Consider the following 22013-nt stretch of genomic DNA (forward strand, 5'->3'; position numbering starts at 1 on the left):
TGAGGTTTGCTCTGTTAATTAAGGTTGAAATATGATTCAATAGACGTAATAAAAACGTATTTAGCCGAAACGGAATAAGAAATATGAAAGACAAATCGTTATAATATTGTTACGAATGCGATTTATAATATCGAATTCGTACGTTTGTATCCACGGCAACGTCAGAATAAATATTTTTGTTGTTGTTTAGTTAGTTGACTCCTGAGCGTCAAATTGAAAGCATCACGTTTGTGTTTCAATAAAGTTTAGTTTGAGTTATTTGCGTATTTTTATTGACTATACGTAAACGTAACATTTTGGGGGCTCGTCCGTTTTTGAATTTGTCCGGACTTTTCTTGAATTTGTGACAGTGAACTGTTTGTACAACATGAGTTTTCAAAAATCTGAAAAAACAACACGTACACCATCACGCGTGCCGCTGCAGACAAAGACGAGGGCACAATCTGCAATTGAAGCTGCGACCACTGCTGCTGCTTCAAACGACACTGCTACATCGGACATTTTCGAAGTGGAAGCCACCGTCGAAAATGTAAATATATCATCCGTTAATATTTCTAATTCTACATCTGCTCAACAAACAATTTTGCCTTCGAGTTTGCCGAACGACCCGCTGTCGCTGGATCAAGGTCCATGCTCGTTAACTTCTCTGCCGGTGAATGAAATACAACATATACGTCACGAAACCAGTACAATATGGTGTGCTGCCGGTTGATGAATCACAGTCTTTTCTTCGCCAACTTAATGCAGCAAAGGCAGAATCAGAAAAACTACGTCTAGAAGTTGCAGCTTTACGTCGTCTTCGAGAGAAAGATGCACAAGCTAACCGAGAAGAACGTGACCGATTATCTCAACGACAAGCTACATTAGAGAAAGCTAACCAAGACGAACATCGCTTACGAACCGACATTGAATCACAGTTTCGCAGAGAACTAGCAGAGACACAATTACGATTAACACAGCTAAGCAACTGCAGTACATCTGTCATTTCACCATCGGTTTCTTGTAATGTTGTACCGATTCCATCTACCTCTATTTTTCAACCCAACCCTCCCCACAAACACATAACCCTACTCTTACACATACATCTGTTTCAATCCCTCAACATTCGCTATATACCCCTATATCACCTATAAATGTAAACACAGCCAACCTTTCTAACACTCAACCACTTCCAATTGCGAATACCCATATCAATGTGGCGACGCGCGCACGGCATATTTTCGATATTCGATTGTGAAGTTGCCGTCGTAGAGCTGATTTTGTTATATTCGACGCGCCAATGTTTCTACATGATTTTTCTTCAGTCGTTATCATGACAGCCAAATCATAATCACATATTAATAAAGATATTTACTATATATTGTCTCTACACATTCATTCTCTTCATTGGTGACCCCGAATTAAAGTATATTTAAAAAAAAAAAGAAAGTTAACTTTTGAGAGTGAAGAATGGTGTTACCCCGAGACAACCAGCAAGAAGAGCTCAGTGCACAACTCGAACAGTTTCGCCTCGACAACGAGCGACTCACTCGGGAACTGGCTCAGCAGCAGGAGCAACAACTGCAACAACAGCGACAGCAGAACAATGATGGCCTTGCAGCAGGCGGCGCACCCGTCCCAGTTAACCCCATCCCTGCACCGGCAGTTCATCGTGTTGCTGTCAAGCTACCGCCCTTTTGGTCGGACCGGCCTAGCATGTGGTTTGCGCAGGCGGATTCGCAATTCATTATCTCCAACATCACAAACGAAGTAACAAAATTCCATTACGTCGTTTCACAATTGGATACTCGTATAGCTGTCGAAGTTGAGGATGTCATCGTCAATCCGCCCGCCGATAATCCGTATACTTTTTTGCGCACCAAACTGATTGAGCGTTTGTCTGCCTCAGAGGAACAACGCGTGAGGCGCCTGATTAGTGAGGAGGAACTAGGTGATCGCAAACCCTCGCAGTTCCTTCGCCACCTTCGCACGCTTATTGGCACGACAGTCATCCCGGATAATCTCTTGCGTCAGTTTTGTCTCCAGCGTCTTCCGTCTCACGTTCAAGCCATCATCACTGCGCAAATGACGGCTCAACCGACCTTGACCCTCGATAATCAGTCCGAAATCGCTGACAAAATCATCGAGGTGTCTCCAGCAACGCCTTTATCCGTCCGAGCCACCTCTGTTTCAACGTCCACCGAACAAGAAGTATCAAACAACGCGTTGATTTGTGCCATCGAATCGTTGTCAAAGGAAGTCGCAGAGCTTCGTAGAAATCGAAGCAACAGCCGAGGACGTCAACGCAGCCAATATAAGCAAGATTTCAGTCCTGATTCATCTCGTCTGTGTTGGTACCATCGCAAATTCCAGGAAAAAGCTACGAAGTGCACCAAGCCGTGTGCTTACAAACCGGGAAACGACTACGGCAGTTCGTAAGGACGGCGTCGAACTGTTTGTCTCCGGGCAGCCATCTCTTCGTGACCGATCAGACCTCCAAGCGAAATTTTCTTGTTGACACAGGGTCTGATATTTGTTGTTATCCTCGTCGTTTTCTTCGTCAGCGTTATTCACCTACTAATTTTAACTTGGTTGCAGCGAACGGCAGTGCAATTAAGACGTACGGCTATCTCCCGCTTAATCTTAATTTTGGTTTGCGGAGGGAGTTCAAATGGAAGTTTGTCATCGCTGACGTTGATGTCCCAATCATCGGTTCGGATTTTCTGTCGCACTTCCATTTGCTACCTGATTGTCATATGAAACTTCTCGTTGATGGTACCACTAATTTACGAACAAACGCTCAGGTAAAAAAAGTTTTTCAGCTCAGTGTGAAAACCGTCGCAATGTCTTCTTCGCCCGAATTTTCTCATATTCTCGCTGAATTTCCTGATTTGACTCATCCTTGTGGTAAAGATCGTGAGATTAAACACAATACTGTTCATTACATTCACACTACTCCAGGTCCTCCAGTCTCTAGTACTCCTCGTCGATTAGCTCCGGACAAACTCAACGTCGCCAAGAAACAATTTAAGGACATGGTCGAGGCTGGCACAGCCCGCCCTTCTTCAAGTTGTTGGTCGTCACCGTTGCATTTAGCTCCAAAAGGCGAGTCAGACTGGAGACCCTGTGGTGATTATCGTCATCTCAATAGCCGTACTATTCCGGATCGTTATCCTGTTCGGCACATCCACGATTTCACAAGTAATTTAGATGGTTGCACGATCTTTTCAAAAATCGACCTTGTCAAAGCGTATAACCAAATTCCTGTTTTCGTTGACGACATTTGCAAAACTGCCATTACTACACCATTCGGTCTTTTCGAATTTCCTTATATGACGTTCGGTCTTCGTAACGCAGGTCAAACTTTCCAACGCTTTATGGATGAAGTTTTGTTCGGTTTAGATTTTTGCTACGCTTATATTGACGACATATTAATTTTCTCTCGTTCTATTGATGAGCATAAAAAGCACCTCAGAATTGTTTTCGAGCGTCTTTCTCGATACGGTGTCTTAGTTAATGCGTCAAAATGTGTTTTCGGTGTTCCGGAACTCAATTTTCTTGGATATATGGTATCTTCGAGCGGTATTCAAGCTCCGCATGAGCGTATCACGGCAATTCAAAATTTTTCTTTGCCTCAAACTGCGCAGGGCTTACGTCGTTTTCTCGGTATGATGGATTTCTATCGACTATTTATTCCGCACGCTTCTGAGTTTGAAGCACCACTTCACGACGCACTAAGTAACCCACCTTTGAAAGGTAAGCAAAAGGTACCATGGACTCAAGAGCTTGAAAAAGCTTTTCAAGCTTGCAAAGATTGTCTTTCCTCGGCTACTCTTTTAGTTCATCCACGAATTGGTGTACCTCTCGGTATATTCGCTGACGTTTCAGGCTTTGCTGCTGGCGGAAGTTTTCAGCAGTTTGTTAATGGTTCTTGGCAGCCGCTCGCATTTTTCTCAAAAAAGTTGACTCCTAAACAAGCGCAGTTACCGGCATATTACCGGGAACTTCTTGGTACATATATGACAGTCCACCATTTTCGTCATTTTCTCGAAGGACATCACTTCACTATTTTCACCGATCACAAACCTTTAATTTATGTTTTCGGACAAAAGCGTGACAATTTACCTCCTGTGCAAAGAAATCAGGTTGCATTTATTTCTGAATATACTACAGATATTCAACATATCAGCGGGGCAGATAATGTAGTTGCAGACGCTCTTTCCCGCATTGAGGCAATTTCAAAACCATTGAACTACGAGTCATTGGCAAGATTTCAAGAAGACGATGAAGAACTCAAGACTTTTCTGAATCAACATACATCTCTTCAGCTTAAGAAGATCAAAGTTCCTGGATGTCAAGGATCAGTGTACTGTGACGTTTCATCTGGTAAGGCAAGACCTTTTATCTCTGCTCCATTTCGTCGTCAAGTTTTTGAACAGCTCCACAGCCTCAGTCATCCTGGAGTCAAAACGACCGTAAAACTTATTAGCGATCGTTTTGTTTGGCCTTCCATGCGGAAGGATTGCCGTATTTGGGCTCGAGCTTGCTTGGATTGTCAACGTTCTAAAATTTCACGTCATGTGAAATCATCTATTGGCATTTTCGATCTTCCAGCTCATCGTTTTTCGCATGTTCACGTCGATATCATTGGTCCTCTGCCTTCCGTTCGCTCTTTTAGGTACTGTCTGACTGTTGTCGATCGTTTCACTCGTTGGCCGGAAGTTTTTCCACTTGAGAACATCACTGCAGAATCTGTCGCTCAAGCATTCCTCAGCGGTTGGATTTCTCGTTTTGGTTGTCCTCAAATCGTTACAACAGATCGAGGTTCTCAATTTACTTCATTTTTGTTTCGTGTACTCGACGATTATTTCAGCATCAAGCACAAATATACCACTAGTTGGCACCCTCCAGCTAATGGCCTCGTCGAGTGTCTTCATCGACCTCTTAAGGCTGCTATTATGGCTCATTCTGATGTAAACTGGGTTGAAGCTCTTCCTCTCGTTCTTCTTGGTATTCGCTCTGCTTTCAAAGCCGATATTAATTCATCATCGGCTGAATTAGTCTACGGCGAACCTTTACGTCTCCCAGGCGAGTTTATTTCAGCCAACGCTCAGACCGCTGAAGATCATCCGACTTTCCTGGCCGCTCTTCGTGATCGCATGGCTCGCCTAAGACCAACGCCAGCATCAAGACATTCAAAGCCTGGAGTTTTCGTTTACAAGGAACTTCGAGACTGCACGCACGTATTTTTACGTGAAGGGCCAGAACGACGATCTCTGCAACAACCATACAGAGGCCCTTTCGAAATTATTGACCGCAACGATAAAACTATGACTCTAAAAATTAACAACAAACCAAACCAAGTTACGATTGACAGATGTGTACCAGCGTTTATTTTAAATGAACCACCACCAGTTTTCTCATCACCATCGAAGCCTACGCCCTCACCTTCACCACCAGTTGAGAAGCCTCTACCTCCACCTGCACCATCACCAGTGAAACCTTTGCCTCCATCTGCATCACTATTAAAAAAGCCAGAGCGGACAACTCGTTCCGGAAGACGTGTGCATTTCCCGGACCGTTTCCAACCCTGACCTTTTTCACTCCGCAGGGGGGTAGTGTGGCGACGCGCGCACGGCATATTTTCGATATTCGATTGTGAAGTTGCCGTCGTAGAGCTGATTTTGTTATATTCGACGCGCCAATGTTTCTACATGATTTTTCTTCAGTCGTTATCATGACAGCCAAATCATAATCACATATTAATAAAGATATTTACTATATATTGTCTCTACACATTCATTCTCTTCATCAATTTAGGATATAACCTACAACCCGACACTTTTGATGGTACTTCATCCTTCCTCGATTTCATTCATCAGTTCGACATTATTGCTTAGTTTATTAGATGGGATGACAACAAAAGTTGTATTGCATTAATTTCTTGTTTACGTGGACAAGCTCGAACCGTATTAGATAGTTTCGAACATGGCTGTATTAATTTTGCAGATTTACGTTCAAAATTAGACCTTCGATTTGGCAATAGTTTTCAGGCATTAAATAGTTTTTCGTTATTTCAAAGTAGACGTCAGCAAACGAATGAGGATTTCGTTGTACTCGCTATGGATTTGGAAAGATTAGCCAGATCAGTATTTGCTCGTTCTCCACCGGAAGAACAAGATAAAATTGCTTGTTCACAATTTATCCTTGCTCTGCTTGATAATTCTATTCGCGAACAGTTACAATTAGAACATATAGTCTCTTTAAAAAATGCTGTCGCTCGTGATTTTGAGATAAAAGCTATTAGAGAACAAAATCGTAGATTTACCCCACAGGTTCCACCACCATTACTTGGTTTTGTTCCTGCTATCCCGACTGTGACTGTCCGAAATTTTTATCAACCACAAAAACCTCTTTCCAGTAACCAACATGCCCCCATTCAGAAGTTCACTGACCCCGGGTGTTGTTGGGAGTGTGGTTTCACTAATCATATCCGCGTTAATTGCTCTAAGCTTAATAAGAAGGGAAATTAGAATGTCTCAAATAGAACTTTCTGGGGTGAGTTTGACAAATAGCAATAAAGCCCCATTGCAACCACGTAATCCTAATTCTCTTCATTTCGGAAGAATCTCAAGGAATCCAAAAATTTTTCATTTTTCTGGTAAAGCTAATGAAACTTCATGTACATTTAAAATCGATCCCGGCTCTGATATTTCAATTTTAAATTTTAAATTGTTTGATCCCAGTAAAGAAAGAATTCCTTGTGATTCTTCTAACCTTAAATACCCTACAGGCGAAAATGTTCCTGTATATTTTAAGACACCTGTTAATATAGAATTAGGAAAACACCGTTTGGATTTAATTATCTATGTCGCTGACATAGGAGATGATTGCATTTTAGGGTTAGATTTTCTTGATGCTGCAGGCATTACTTCCTATATAGAAACAGGCCTCTTTGGTAATTTCCCAGTTTCCGAACAACGAACTTGTGGTTGTATTTCTTCCTCTTCTTCTTCCTCTGAAATTCCTGAATATTTACAAGACTTGTACGAGAGAAGTTGCATTGAATTGAATATTTCTCAGAAAGAGAAATTCAAAGAATTCCTTATTCAACATAAGTCGTCTTTTACGGATGGATCAGTAAATATTAGTGCATGTAATAAGATCGAACATAAGATAGAGCTTTCTGACCCCCGTCCATTAAACAACCTCTTCGTAGACCCCCTTTTCACTACAATGCAGAAATCCAAAAAATGATTTTGGAAATGCAAAAACATGGAGCTATTAGAAAATCTAAAAGTTCTTGGTGTTCCCCTGTAGTTATATAAAAAAAAAAGATGGTACATTACGGTTTTGTGTAGACTTCAGAAAGTTAAATGCTGTTACAATTAAAGATTCTTTTCCTTTACCAAATATTTCAGAAATTCTCGATGATCTAATAGGGTATTCTTGGTTTTCAATATTAGATTTAAAGTTAGGATATGGGCAAATTAAACTCAGATCTCAGGATAAAGAAAAAACAGCATTTTCTGTAGGTAATGGTCTTTGGGAATTTGAGGTTATGGCTTTCGGTTTGTGCAATGCTCCAGCTACCTTTGAAAAGTTAATGGAGGATATTCTTCAAGATTTGATCCACAAAATTTGTCTAGTTTAACTAGACGATATTATGGTTAAGGCTAAGAACTTCGAAGAAATGTTAGATAATTTGGATAAGGTTTTCTCTTGTTTAGATACGGTGAATATGAAACTTAACACGAAAAAGTGCGAACTTTTTAAGAGGCAGACAGAATACCTAGGTCATATTATATCTCAGGAGGGTATAGGTATGGACCCCAAGAAAGTTTCTGCTGTCTTGGAATGGCCAATTCCTAAGACAAAGAAACAGATTAGGAGTTTTATTGGGTTCGCTTCATATTCAAAAAGATTCGTCCCAAAGTTTTCTGACATAGTCAAACCTCTTTATAAGTTAACTGAGAAAAACATTCCATTTGTTTGGACTTCTGAATGTCAGAAAGCTTTTGATAAGTTAAAGCAGGCCTTGACATCCCCTCCTATTTTAGCATATCCAGATAAAGATGACGAATTTATCTTAGATACTGATGCATCAGGATATATGGGATTGGTGCTGTTCTTTTACAAATTCAGAATGGTGTAGAACGAACAATTGCGTATTATAGTAGAGTTCTATCCAAAGCTGAGAGCAATTACTGCGTCACTAGAAGAGAACTTTGAACGGTTATAGATTCTTCTGAATATTTCTCCCATTATCTCATTGGTAAGAAGTTTTTAATTCAGCTCTTACATGGCTAATCTCTTTTCGGAACTTAAACGATCAGTTAGCTAGGTGGTTAGGAAAATTAAGTAAATTTAATTTTGAGGTTATTCATAGGAAAGGATCTTCTGATAGTAATGCAGATGGACTTTCACGTCGTCCCTGCGATGATTCTTTTTGTAGATATTGCTCAAAAATTGAAAACAACTATGCTGTTGAAAAGGTAGTCGGTCGAATCTGTCTTCTTGAAAATAATCCTATTGATTGGAAAATAGAACAAGGAAAAGATGAGGACATTAGTGTCCTACTTAAATTTAAAAAGGAGGATAAACGCCCTGATAGACGTATTGTTTCTTCAAAAAGTCCTTCGTTTAAATTTTATACTCCTTAGTGGGATTCTCTTTTTATTCGTAATGATCTTCTTTTTAGACGTTAGGAATCACATGATTTGAAAACATGTGTATGGCAATTAATTGTTCCAAAGAGTAGGATCAATGAAGTGCTCAAAGAAGCTCACGATTCTTCTACTGGTGGCCATTTTGGTATAAACAAAACTCTGGACAAGGTTCGACGTCGTTTTTACTGGGATTCCTATAAAAAAGATGTTGAAAATTGGTGTAAGAGTTAGTGATCTTTGTATTGCTAAAAAGGGACCATCAGGGAGAGGTGTTCGCGGCATTCTGCGCTCCTAACGACGCAGGAGTGGACGTTCATTTTTTTTGAGGTTGCTATATTTATTGTGTGATTGCGAGTGTATGTGTGTGGTCTCGCTTTCTTTTGCGTCTTAACACGTCTGGATAGGTGAAAGACCCAAACCGTGGAAGAATGCGACGGTTTGTGGCTCACGTGTTGAGCGCGGTCACACTCGAGCGTCCGATTGCACGCCGGCGATCGAGGGCCACACTGACGCATAGTGGAATTACCCGGTTGCTGTTCAGCCCCACTCTCAAGGCCAAGATAAGAAGGGGGGTTTTTATTTCTCTCTCTTTGTTTTAGTCTCCCTGATTGGCTGGCCCTGATGAGGCCATATCGTGCCAGTTTTTCGGCTCTATGGGTTAACGGCTTGATGAGGCAGAGTTCTTCCTCACTCTGCATTGAGTGTAGATCGTTGCGTGTAGTTAGTTACTATAGGTGTGCGTTTTCATTGTTCTGTTCAGGCGCTGTATTCCGCGCGCCTTAGTTATAAGTGTTATTATTGAGTTGCATCGAGCAACTGGTACGTGTGTGTGTCTCTTTCTCTCCTTCGCCTGCGACCGCTTCAAAAGAGCTACAGCAATCATCGGCCTAGCTGAGAGTACGTGCCGTACTCTTTGAGACGTTTCTGAACCCTGGACAGCCCGATCAGCGGCACTCGGCCCACCTCGAACACTAGGAGTTGCGTAGTGCGGGCCGTGCTCGTGTCCAAGACGTTGCCACTACGCTCCTCCACGAGACGTCTTCCTTCTCGCACGAGTCGTGTATGCGGCATCACTCGGTCAGCGTTGTTTAGTGAATGGCGATTCATATAAGGTATCGTTTAGTAGTTTAAAGGCTATACGAGCAATCTGTAAGTAGCATAGCAGATAGTAGATTTTCTTTGTAGTTATAAGTTCATCTCTTTGTATCTTTCTGTTATTAAATAACTTTTATTTACAACCTCACATACCCACCTGCTTTAATTAACTTACCCTTGCCTCTCTCCTTTATTGCAACTAATTAATCGTACAGATTAAACAAGAGGTAAAAGTACTTTACAGATTTATAATGTTGGAGCTCCATTTGAAAGACTTCAAATCGATATTTTAGGCAAATTACCTCCTTCTTCATCAGGTAATAGGTAGTTAATGGTTATAATGAATTGTTTTATAAGATGGCCTGAAGTAATTCCTCTAAAAAATATTCAGGCCAATTGCTTGGGCATTAGTCTCCCAAGTCATTTCCCGTCATGGAGTTCCATTAGAAATCTATACAGATCAGGGTAGGAATTTTGAGTCAAATTTGTTCAAAAAGTTAACAGTTTTATTGGGTATCCATAAAACTAGAACGACACCTTTACACCCACAATCTAATGGTCAAGTCGAGTGTCTTAATAGAATAATTCTGTAGTATCTGTCGTTGTTCGTTTCAGAAAATCAACGGAATTGGGATGAACTTATTCCACTTTTTCTTCTGGCATTTCGTTCTTCACGAAATGAGACAACAGGGATGACTCCTGCGGAGATGTACCTTAGAGAGGATCTTCGATTGCCCATTGACTTACTCCAAGGATGTCCATCCAACGTTGTTCCCGAAACTCCCTCCAATTATGTCACAAGAATTCGTCATCAATTACACCAAATTCATGATGTTGCTCGAAAAAAGATGAATTTACAATCCAACCGTACCAAGATAACCTATGATAAATCTTCTGTTTTCAAATCATTTGAAGTCAAAGAAAAAGTTTGGTTCTTCAATCCGAAGACAAAAATTGAAAAAACCCCGAAGTTGCAATCCGATTGGAAAGGTCCATATGAAGTTATTCGAAAAATTAACGACGTTGTTTATTGTATAAGACAATCCCCTAGACATAAGAATAAAATTGTACATAGTGATAGACTTGCGAAATACGTTGACCGTCGTTAATTGGAGAACTGTCCTCCTTGAGTTTTTGGTGATGTGGTTTCCCTCAAGCTGTGGGCAAATGCTAGAACAGGAACTTGGGTTGGACCACAGAGCGTCAACTCCCAACCAAGTTCAATCTCCTATATATCCCCCATAATACTCCTTTCGAAATTTCTTGACGTTCAAGAAACGGGCCCTTTGTTTTCTGGAATTATGATTGGCTTGGGGCCTAGAGTCGTCATTGGAAGACTGAAAACCAACCTGCTTGGAGTCAAGAGAGAAGATTCAAGAATCAAGAGAAGGGTCCCAGTTTTCTTCTGGAATGTTGGTTAGGTTTTGCTCGAAGATTTGGTATCTTGGGCAACCTTGGAGCCTTTATTGGTTGAAGACGGATTAACCCGCTTCGTTCAAGATTTTCTTATTGTCGAGGACGACAATTATTTTTCAAAGGAGGGGGTAGTGTGACGAATGCGATTTATAATATCGAATTCGTACGTTTGTATCCACGGCAACGTCAGAATAAATATTTTTGTTGTTGTTTAGTTAGTTGATGCCTGAGCGTCAAATTGAAAGCATCACGTTTGTGTTTCAATAAAGTTTAGTTATTTGCATATTTTTATTGACTATACGTTGTAACAGGCTGCCGTTTAACCTCTAATCCCTATCGAATATGACTATTCGTATAGTCTAAGGACGCCGTGTTATCTATGTGCTGTAAGCACACTAACTCACCTTGTCCCGGTGTGCGCCTGCGCCGAGTTCTCTTACCGTTCTAAGTTGGATTCTCGATCTCTCCGCTAGGGGCGCTGGCGCGCTCGCTTAGCAGCGCTCCGTCGGCCACTGCTGACAATTCGGTTGGCGAGCAGCTTCGTAGGTTGCTTACGTGATTCGTGCTGAACTACCGGCGCGTTAGAATCGAACGTAAACAATAACACTGCTTTCGGACAAAGGGAAGACAAAACAATGAGATCGTTGCGTGTTAATCTCAGATCACTTTATTTATTTAAAACGTGTATAAGAGAGGGATTTGCCGAGAGACTTTCGCACGCTATTTCGAATGACGATTTAATCGGGGAGAGAGAGGGTGAATCTCGCGATCGTCGCGGACTATTCGCTCGCACGCTTATAATAATTTCGCCGCGTGCGCTGCGCGGGATCGCCCGCTAATTACAATAAATAGTGCTATGCATCTACCGCGGAATCGAAGTGGATACGGTGGCCAACCGTATCCTTCTAAACTTGTTGGATGCCGGACCGCCTCTGCGTCTGCTCCTGCGCTGGGGCTGACTCGCTGCTGCTGCTGTTGCCGAGGTTGCTCTAGCAACTGCTGAAGCCGCGCACGTTTAACAGTGCGAGCACTTGACACTCCTCTCGCTCCACTCTCACTAATTATATGCTGCACTCCCTGGATCTCACTCAGAAAACGATAAAACACGTTGGGATCTCGAACTCAATCGCTATGATGCAGCCGGACTGAAGGTCACAGTCATACTGGCTAGCTAACTCTCCCCTCCCGGTCATTTCCCCCAACGCGCCCTCTCTCTTTCTCTCAAACCGTTCGCGGCTGTTACGCTCAGTCGCTGAGTAACTCACGCGAGTCTAAACGATTTTCGGCAATCGTTGCAATGTAAACGTAACAATATTTTCAATTTTGTGATATTTGCAATGTGATGTTTCTAAATAATTATATAAATCTAAATTTTGCAAATAAATATTGCTAAAAGCATCAGTAACTTTTTCTACAGGACAAAACTATTTTTACTTTTAACTGCATGTCATTTTCGAACAAATTAGTGAAAAAAATCACGATTAACAGATTTAAAGAAAAAATAATATTTATTTTTAACAAAAGAAATGGACTGTTATGAGTACAGTTTTAAATAACAATTGTTAGTTACCTTCTAATATTCTATAAAAATTTGTGCTTTTCAATGCTTTCTTCCCTTTTTGACCCTTCGCACTATGCCGTTTCTGAACATGAATGTTCATAACTGCGTTCAACAGCAATCTTGTTGACAATCGCCAATTTCCGTCGTAGTCAATCTTTTTCATTAAATATTTCATCTGAAAAAATATTGTTTGTTGTTTTATTAATCATTTGATTTGGAAAAATACGCATCACTCGCAATATTTTAAGAAATTGCTTAAACTTATATTTATGTTTTAAAAACTTTAAAAAAAATTCAACTTATATAATAAGTGGATAATTTGCCATGTGAAAAAATTTTTCACTGAAAGGCATTATAAGGTAAGTTACACAGGCCGACAAAATTTGACCAAACTCCACAACCTGAGACCGGACCTAGTGTACCCGAAGTATTTTGTTGCGCTGAAAACAAATCCGAGCTCAGAATTTAGCCTATACGTCTGAGTTCCGAGATATTCTAACCTAAAAGTGCAAAAAATACCGTTTTTTGCTCATTTTGAGGTTACATACCATCTTGAATAAATTTTTTTTTCCAAAACGAGGAAAAGCATCACAAAGGAGCACTCTTATCCTTTGAAATCCATCTTTTAGATTCAAGATGGCTTTTTTTTTCATCGAGATATCATTGATTGAAGTTAAATATTTTCGCAGTTTTGTAACAACGTTGAAACAGCCTATGTAGCATATGTGAGGCTATAAGCCCAATTTATAAGTGATCGTATTCGATCGAAAAAATCTATATATAGGTTTTTGAGGTTGCTGTTAAAGAATATAAGGACAGATTTTGAAAATTCAAAACGGCGGATCCAATATGGCGGACCTAAAATTTTATAAGTGATCTCATTCGACCGAAAAAATGTGCACATGGGTTTTCGGGGTTGCTGATTACGAACATATGGTCAGATTTTGAAAAATCAAAATGGCGTTTTTAGGTGTTTTGGTGTTTTTGGGTGTTTTTGGTGTTTTTGGGGTCACTGATCACGAATACGAAGTCAGATTTTGAAACTAAGGTAACCCTAAACCCTGTAACCTGCGAGGCTATAACCCCAAACCCTCTAACCCCAAGTTCCTTAACCCCCGAACCCTGTAACCTGCGAGGCTATAACCCCAAACCCTCTAACCCCAATTTTCTTAACCCCTGAACCCTGTACCCTGCGACCCAATAACCCCATGACGCTACACCCCCACTTACTCAACCCACAAACCCTGTACCCTGCGACCCAATAACCCCATGACGCTGCACCCCCACTTACTAACCCCACAAACTCTGTATCCTGCGACCGAATACCTACCTTGGTAGTGCATTTCTTGTTGATACAAATCCTGGTGAAATCTTTCGCCCATCTCTTCGCTGTACGCTCCAAGATTTTCAGGGAAATAGTCCAAGTGACATTTGAGAAAATGCAATTTGAGACTCATATTGCATTGCAATATTCGATAGTGTTCTAGCATATCAGACACAATTTTTTTATAATGAGGATCCTTCTTGTTTCCTAAAAATCCTTGCACTGTATTCTTAAAACCTAACCAAGCATTTTTTTCAATGGGCGTCATTGTTTTTATAAATTCATCATCGTTTATGAGCTTTCTAATATCAGGACCCACAAAAATACCTTCCGATACTTTTGCATCACTCAAATTAGGAAATGTAGACCTAATGTACTTAAAACAGTCACCTTCTTGATTTAACTTTTTCACAAACTGCTTTATGAGACCTAATTTGATATGCAATGGTGGTAATAATATATTGTTTCTGTCAATAAGAGATTTTTCAACCACATTGTACTCCCCAATTTCCACTCACGTCTTTTTGGCCACTTCTCTTGTTTCCACTGCAGTTCCTGTTTTGCACGGCTATCCCAAAGGCAAAGAAAGCAAGGGTATTTAACGTTACCCGATTTCAAACCTACTATAAGGTTGATCATTTTAAAGTCACCACAAAGAAGCCAGCCGTGATCATTATACTTTATTTTTTCCAAAAGTAATTGGAAATTCATGTAAGATTCCTTGAGTACAGTAGAGTGGCCTACCGGAAGTGCAGCATATGTATTTCCATTATTCAACAGAACTGCTTTCAGGCTTTTCACTGAGGAATCTATGAAAAGACGCCAATCTTCTGGCTTATATATACCACTTTGATATAAATTCATAAGTTCTCTAATGTCATTACAAAAAACTATTCCATCTTCTTTTGAAAAAAATTTAAGAAACTCTTTTTCTCTTTTTCTGTAAACAGTAACTTTAGTACCGGATGACAGTAGGTTCCTTTCTTTAAGCCTGGAGGCAAGAAGCTCAGCTTTGTCTTTCGGTAGGTTTAGATCGCGAATAAGATCATTCAATGCATTTTGGTCAAACAATTTAGGACTTTCATCATCCGAACTAGATTCAAAAGGAAATTCTCCAGTCTCATCTGTTTCCTCGGTATCCATTGATACCGGGTCAGATTCATCGACTCTTTTCTCAGAACCTCTCATAGTTCCTACTTCTGCTGGTGTTACGCTGTTTACAAAAGGATATTCTATTTTGTACAAATATTGTTTTTTGAAACCTGTTGTATCGCATAAACAAAAGTAGCAATCTGTTGTATGATCTCTTGGCTCGCGCCATATAGCTGGCCGAATGACGACATCTGTCATTGTATCTTTTCCATTCCATTTCATCAAAAATTGTCTACACGTATTGCAAATTGACTTAGGTACCCATGTTTTATCTAAACTCGTCATCTGTTGCCCGTAGCAATTATTGTATAATGTCTGTATAGATGTAGTTATTGGTCTACGGTATTTTTCCGTATCATATTTTCCACATATATAACAAAATGTGTTTACTTTATTAAAACAAGAAACTCGCGAACTCATTGTAAATAGTAAATTAAATAATAACATAATAATTAAATGTATCTTTCGGTAATTTGTCTTACGAAATGATGAACTTTGACAATTACCATTCACACAGAATCAACAAGTTAGCCGGATCTCCAACACGAGAAAATATATTGGACCAACTACCTATTCAAAGAGACCTTTTCCACAATTTTTAATCACACACTCGCACTTATAAATAAATTTCTAATGAAGAGAAAATGCTAGTAAAAAACTATACCAATATCAATCTCACGTATGCATCCAACCGTTAGCCCGCCACTCAAACGTGATCTCTAACACGGAAGGAACTAAAAAAACATAAAATTTCTTTAGCCTAGCATTTCGGAGTAACTTCGAAGTTGAAAAGACTTCCAAAAGGTATTCAAACCGGTGGCTGTAAATTTTAGCCTGTACCTCAAACGTGATATCTTGTAAATCGAGTATTCAAATCAATCGCGTAGTTAAAATATTCTAGAGGCGAAACTCCTTCTATCAATTTTTCTATGCTACTGAAATATTGCTAGTAATACACTTTTTCTCATGTGCACCGAACCGTTAGCCTGACACTCAAACGTGATCTCTAACACGGAAGGAATAAAAAGAAACGAGTGTTTTCATATATCTCTTAAACTGTCAGCTTACTATTCCAGAGCAACCTCGAAGAAGAAAAAATTTTCTGAACAATGATCACAATTTGAACCAGCGGATAACACTTTCCGTCTGTAACTGAAACGTGATTTCTAATTTATGATAACTTAAAATTTATCACATTTTTGAATATTCTAAGAAAATCAAGTCTCATGATCCAACTCTAGTAAAGTTATGATAAAAAAAATTGAAAATCGATTAAGTTCAGTATTTTTTACAATGTTTAGCATATGGAGTCATGTAATTTTCAGACAATGTTGGAAATAACATTTCAATTGTCAACTATTGGTTGGTGACATTACCAAAACTAAAGTATGATATACCGTGCGATTATGAGGAAATTGGCCATAGGCCATCCCGTGTTGCCATTTAGTTTATATGGGAAAGCAGGTATAAATTGCAGGGGGTCTTTTCAGGTCACCTACCTGCTTTTCCATGTAAACTAAATGGTAACACGGGATGGCCTATGGCCACTTTCCTCATAATCGCACGGTAGATATAAAGGTTTTGGACTCTAGGGCGGCAAGATACTGGGTTTGTGGGTTGAGTAAGTGGGGGTGTAGCGTCTTGGGGTCGCAGGTTACAGGGCCCGGGGGTTAAGGAAATTGGGGTTAAAGGGTTTGGGGTTATAGGGTCGCAGGTTACAAGGTTCGGGGGTTAAGGAAATTGGGTTCACGGGGTTTGGGGTTATAGCCTCGCAGGTTACAGGGTTCGGGGGTTAAGGAAATTGGGGTCAGAGGGTTTGGGGTTACAGGGTCACAGGTTACAAGGTTCGGGGGTTAAGGAAATTGGGGTTAGAGGGTTTGGGGTTATAGCCTCGCAGGTTACAGGGTTTAGGGTTGCCTCAGTTTCTTAATCTGACTTCGTATTCGTGATCAGTGACCCCAAAAACACATGTATACATTTTTTCGGTCGAATGAGATCACTTATAAAATTTTAGGTGCGCCATATTGGATCCGCCATTTTGAATTTTCAAAATCTGTCCTTATATTCTTTAACAGCAACCTCAAAAACCCATATATAGATTTTTTCGATCGAATACGATCACTTATAAATTGGGCTTATAGCCTCACATATGCTACATAGGCTGTTTTAACGTTGTTACAAAACTCCGAATATATTTAACTTCAATCAATGATATCTCGACGAAAAAAAAGCCATCTTGAATCTGAAAAATGGATTTCAAAGGACAAGAGAGCTTCTTTGTGATGCTTCTACTCGTTTTGGAAAAAAAAATTTATTCAAGATGCTATGTAACCTCAAAAATAGCAAAAAACGGTGTTTTTTGCACTTTTAGGTTAGGATATCTCGCAACTCAGACGTATAGGCTAAATTCTGAGCTCGGATTCGTTTTCAGCGCACCAAAATACTTCGGGTACACTAGGTCTCAGGTTCTGAGATTTGTTGGCCTGTGTTATCTATTAAAAACTGTTATAATCATTTGTGTTTTAATTTGAATAAAAAATGATAAAAATTCTTCTTAAATCAAAGATCTTTTTATTAACAACCAAATTCTATTTCTTTAATTCCAATGCAAAAGCTTTATTGCTTCATCGTAAAATTCTATTTTGCATCTAAGTAACTTCATATTTATGTCGTTTTCCTACGATACAATTATGTGATAATGGTGAAAAAGTTTCCATGAATATTTATTCTAATAGTTACAAATATGTGATAATAGCATTAGTCGAAGGAATATCGCTCAAGAGCTGTCAAACGACATCAATGATGACCTTGATATACTCAGAAGAGTCATAACTGGTGACGAATCATGGGTTTATGGCTATGACCCAATCATCCCGATGAAAAACTCCAGAAGTGCTAAGACCGAAAAAAGCACGTCAAGTTCGATCACATGTCAAGGTTTTGCTCACTGTTTTCTTTGATTACCGTGGCGTAGTTCATCAGAAATTTTTACCGCAAGGTCATGCGGTCAATAAGGAGTATTACCTGTAAGTTATTCGTCGTTTGCGAGAAGCTATACGAAAAAAACATCCGAAATTGTGAGAAAACAATTCATGGATTTTGCATTACGATAATTCACCTACTCACTCATCGTTGCTTGTATCGAACATTTTGGCCAAAAACAAAACCACAATTATGCTTCAGGCACCATATTCACTGGATATGGCCCCCTGCGACTTTTTCCTGTTCTCAAAACTCAAGAAACCCATGATAAGTCGGAGGTTTGGAACGATTGAAGAGATAAAAAAAGATCGCTGGAAGAAGTCAAGGCTATGTGTTTTGAGGATTAGAAAAAACGTCGATACAAGAGTATTATATCTGAGGGGGATTACTTTGAAGGGGACAACATAAATATTGATGAATAAATAAATATTTGTTCATAAAAATAAAAATTTACCTTACTTTTTGAACACACCTCGTACAGCGTGTATTTTCGGTATGATAGGCAAATGCGAATCAATATAATGTAACGGTCCTATCTATGAGCTAGTTTATTATTTCACTGAATCACTGCAACCCGTCAAACGCATCTATCTGTTTACACAAATTATCATCTTAAACGGCGCCACTTAACCGATTATTCAATTGTCATAATGCAAGAGTCTAATTTCATAACCATATAAGGAGCGTGACGTCACAAAGTAATAGATATAGATATAATGATTTCGGTTATTTGAGAAAAATATGTTAATTAGATGTAATTTTGATATAACAAAGTATTTCTTATATAGATTTTAGTACGTAGATTTAGAATACAGTAATACGAATTGCGTTTAATTATTAATTAATAAGGAATTTTAATATGCAAAGTTAATTTGTTTATTACACTACAAATATGAATTATTAGAAAAATGTAAATAGTCCATATTCAAAATGAATATCTAAAGAACATGAGTAAGAATTGGTTTCATTAATAACAGCTTAATAATAACTGTTATTAATTGTAACGGGGGAGATAAATCTGAAAATGGGAAATTTATTTAAGAACAAACTCCCACGATGCAGAGCAAACCGCCGCTCCGTTAAACACGTATGATAATACGTGTATTCGCCTGAACGTTAGATGATTTATCCTAGTTGTCTTCAATTGATCGGGGTTAAACTCACCTTAAGTCACGTGTCTTGTTACACTTGATGAGTTTTAAGTGTGAGCGACTTTACTCCTAATCTTCTTAATCCCCTAGACGTAATTGGATTAAAACCTAAGCCTGTTTCAAATACTTAAGCTACCAGGAAAATCAAATGACGAAAACGGCGAATAAATTTAACAGACTTTAATTAAAAAAAAAATCACTAGTCTTTGTTGGACCGAAAGACTGACGCACGAAAATAGGATTTTACAATTTAATTATGTGAGAAAGAGAGAGAGAGAGTAGATTTGAATTCTACCGCGAACTAACGCACAGCGCGATTACAAAAAATAACGCTATCACGAATAAACAAAATACCGAATGTATTTTGTATCGCTTAATATGATGGAAGGTACACCTACCATGCGGTGCAATTACAGTGATCAGCCGTAATTGTTGTTGTAAAAAATCTCAACTGCCGCTGCCCCTTAATTATCAGCTGCGCTGGCTCGATCTGCCTCAAATTAGCTACAAAGCTGCTGCTTCTCCACTGCTACTGGTTATCTTGAAAATACCGTTGCACTCACGCATGAAATTGTCCCAAAAAAACTAATTATTCGGCGAAAACAAAGTGCAATACAAATCGGCGGTAAATTCACGTTCACAGCTAAGGCGTAACTGCTTATTGAAATGATCGCGCGCCCCCTCTTTCTCTCAATAGTTCGAACTAACGCGCGAGAAGCAGAATCGCGAACGGTTCGATTAATTAAATCGACTACCGTTGCATAATAAATAAATAATTAATAATTTATTTAAACAGTAAGTTGTATATAGAACGAAAGCGTTAATTTTATAAGTAATAATGATAGCTTTGTAATTTATAAATCTTAGATAATTAATCTAGTAATTACGGTATAAATTTATAGAAAAAACCGTTACAATTATGAAAATTTGTTATAATTCAAATGTTATTAACTAATTTGAATATTTCTTTTTAGAAATTACTTCTAAAATTAATAAACGATAAAGTTATGTAAAAACTTAATATTTTTCTATTGTAAATATTGTAATACCGCATTAATTAACTTTATTAGTTAATAACTTTTGACAATACTATTTGCGGTAATTGTAAATTACACTAAATCGACCAATAACTAATTCTGTAAAGTTCACATGTATTGAAAATTTAGTATTGATCTTTATTTACTTGTAAATTAAGAAAATTGATTTCGCAAAATTCGCGAATGTTTCTTAAAGATTCGAAAACTTCTCGAAGAGAACTCTCCTGCGAAAATAGGCGGGAAAATCTATGTATAAATACGCCTACTATTGCACAGGCTGGTATTCACTTCTAACCTTGCAAAGTGAGCGCATGAGATTGAATAAACTTGGCTAATACCTAAGTTCTTTCTCTCATTGTGATTAACTGAGCAAGACCTTTTCTTTCCTATAATTCGAGCACAACTTATAGAACAGCTCGCGCTATAAGAAACTTGGGCCGAATTATATCCTCTACAAGGAAGACTTTAGCTCTGCTTATGGGACAATTCGCACCATAAGAAACTAGGGCATTGTCTGACTTTCCTCGATATATTGCACTTACTTATGTATATTTGATTTACTTATTTATTACATTTGATTTATTTATCTATTTTCTTGACAATTAGAGTAAAATCATTGGAAACAAATTCTTACTCATTAGCTAGATTACGAGAGTTCGAATTATTTTATTTATAAGTGATACGAACATCACAATAAGCTTAGCATTAAAAAATATACCTGAAATGGACATATTTTGTAAAGAAATATTGTGAATCAGTGTTAAAATCCATTTTTTTTTAAATTTTTTGCTACTATCATAACTTTTCATAAAAAACATTTTTTTCACTAGAAAAATATCTTTCTTAAAAAGGGTTTTATAAAAAATATTTTGAAGAAAAGGTTAAATGACTCAAAATATGATATAGAATAGAAAAAAAATAAACCCCGAGGAGGTTATTCCGACTCCATCTCAGGTATCGTCTGGCGAGAGATGACCGAAAGAGCATGCGCTATGCAGCTTCCTCGAAAGTAAAAGATGGTGGCATGTAAGCAAGCAGCCGATTACGCTATCTTTTACAGTTATTAATAATTTTGGTCATACTTTCAAGTCAGAAGGAAGAAAAATAGAACTTTTTGCGTAGATTTATAACTGTAGATGAAAGTGTATCCATCATCATACTCCTGAAAAGAAGGAACAATTAAAATAGTGTATTGCAAAAAGCGAACTTGCTACGAAAAATGTAATGAAGGTTTAATCTACTAGAAAAATGATGCCGACTGCGTTTGAAAAAGTCACGGAATTGCATTGAACGATTATTTCAAGGAAGTAAAACAACGCCAGTTGCGTATATCACATCCTCTGCTATTGATAAAGTAAAGGCAGAAATTTTAAAAATGAAAGAAAGTGCTTTTTCATCAAGTCAACGCTCCTGCTCACACTAGAGTGATCGCCCCGGTTAAAATTGAAAACTTGTATTTCGAATTAGTAGACCATCCACTGTATTCGCCAGATCTGGCCCTCAATAACTTTTTCCCGTTTCTTAACTATAAAGTTTCACTTGTAGGAGTGAGAGATTTTGATCGAACGAGGGGATTATCACATATACATAAACGCTTATTTTGAGAAGAAAGTCGTTAACTATTATTTGAAAGGGACAACGAAGAGT

The 22013-nt window shown here is 38.6% G+C and overlaps 1 protein-coding gene across 1 annotated transcript; it reads left to right on the forward strand.

Annotated features, from left to right (window-relative positions):
- Positions 1-1449: 1449 nt before the first annotated feature.
- Positions 1450-2418, forward strand: LOC131675191 (uncharacterized). Its single transcript, XM_058954087.1, has one exon. The coding sequence runs from the start codon at positions 1450-1452 to the stop codon at positions 2416-2418; it is 969 nt and encodes a 322-aa protein (XP_058810070.1).
- The last annotated feature ends 19595 nt before the right edge of the window (positions 2419-22013 follow it).

This window comes from Phymastichus coffea, unplaced genomic scaffold, assembly GCF_024137745.1.
Source record: "Phymastichus coffea isolate CEN01 unplaced genomic scaffold, Cenicafe_Pcof_1.1 PCOF00017, whole genome shotgun sequence".
In the NCBI taxonomy this organism is placed as follows: domain Eukaryota; kingdom Metazoa; phylum Arthropoda; class Insecta; order Hymenoptera; family Eulophidae; genus Phymastichus; species Phymastichus coffea.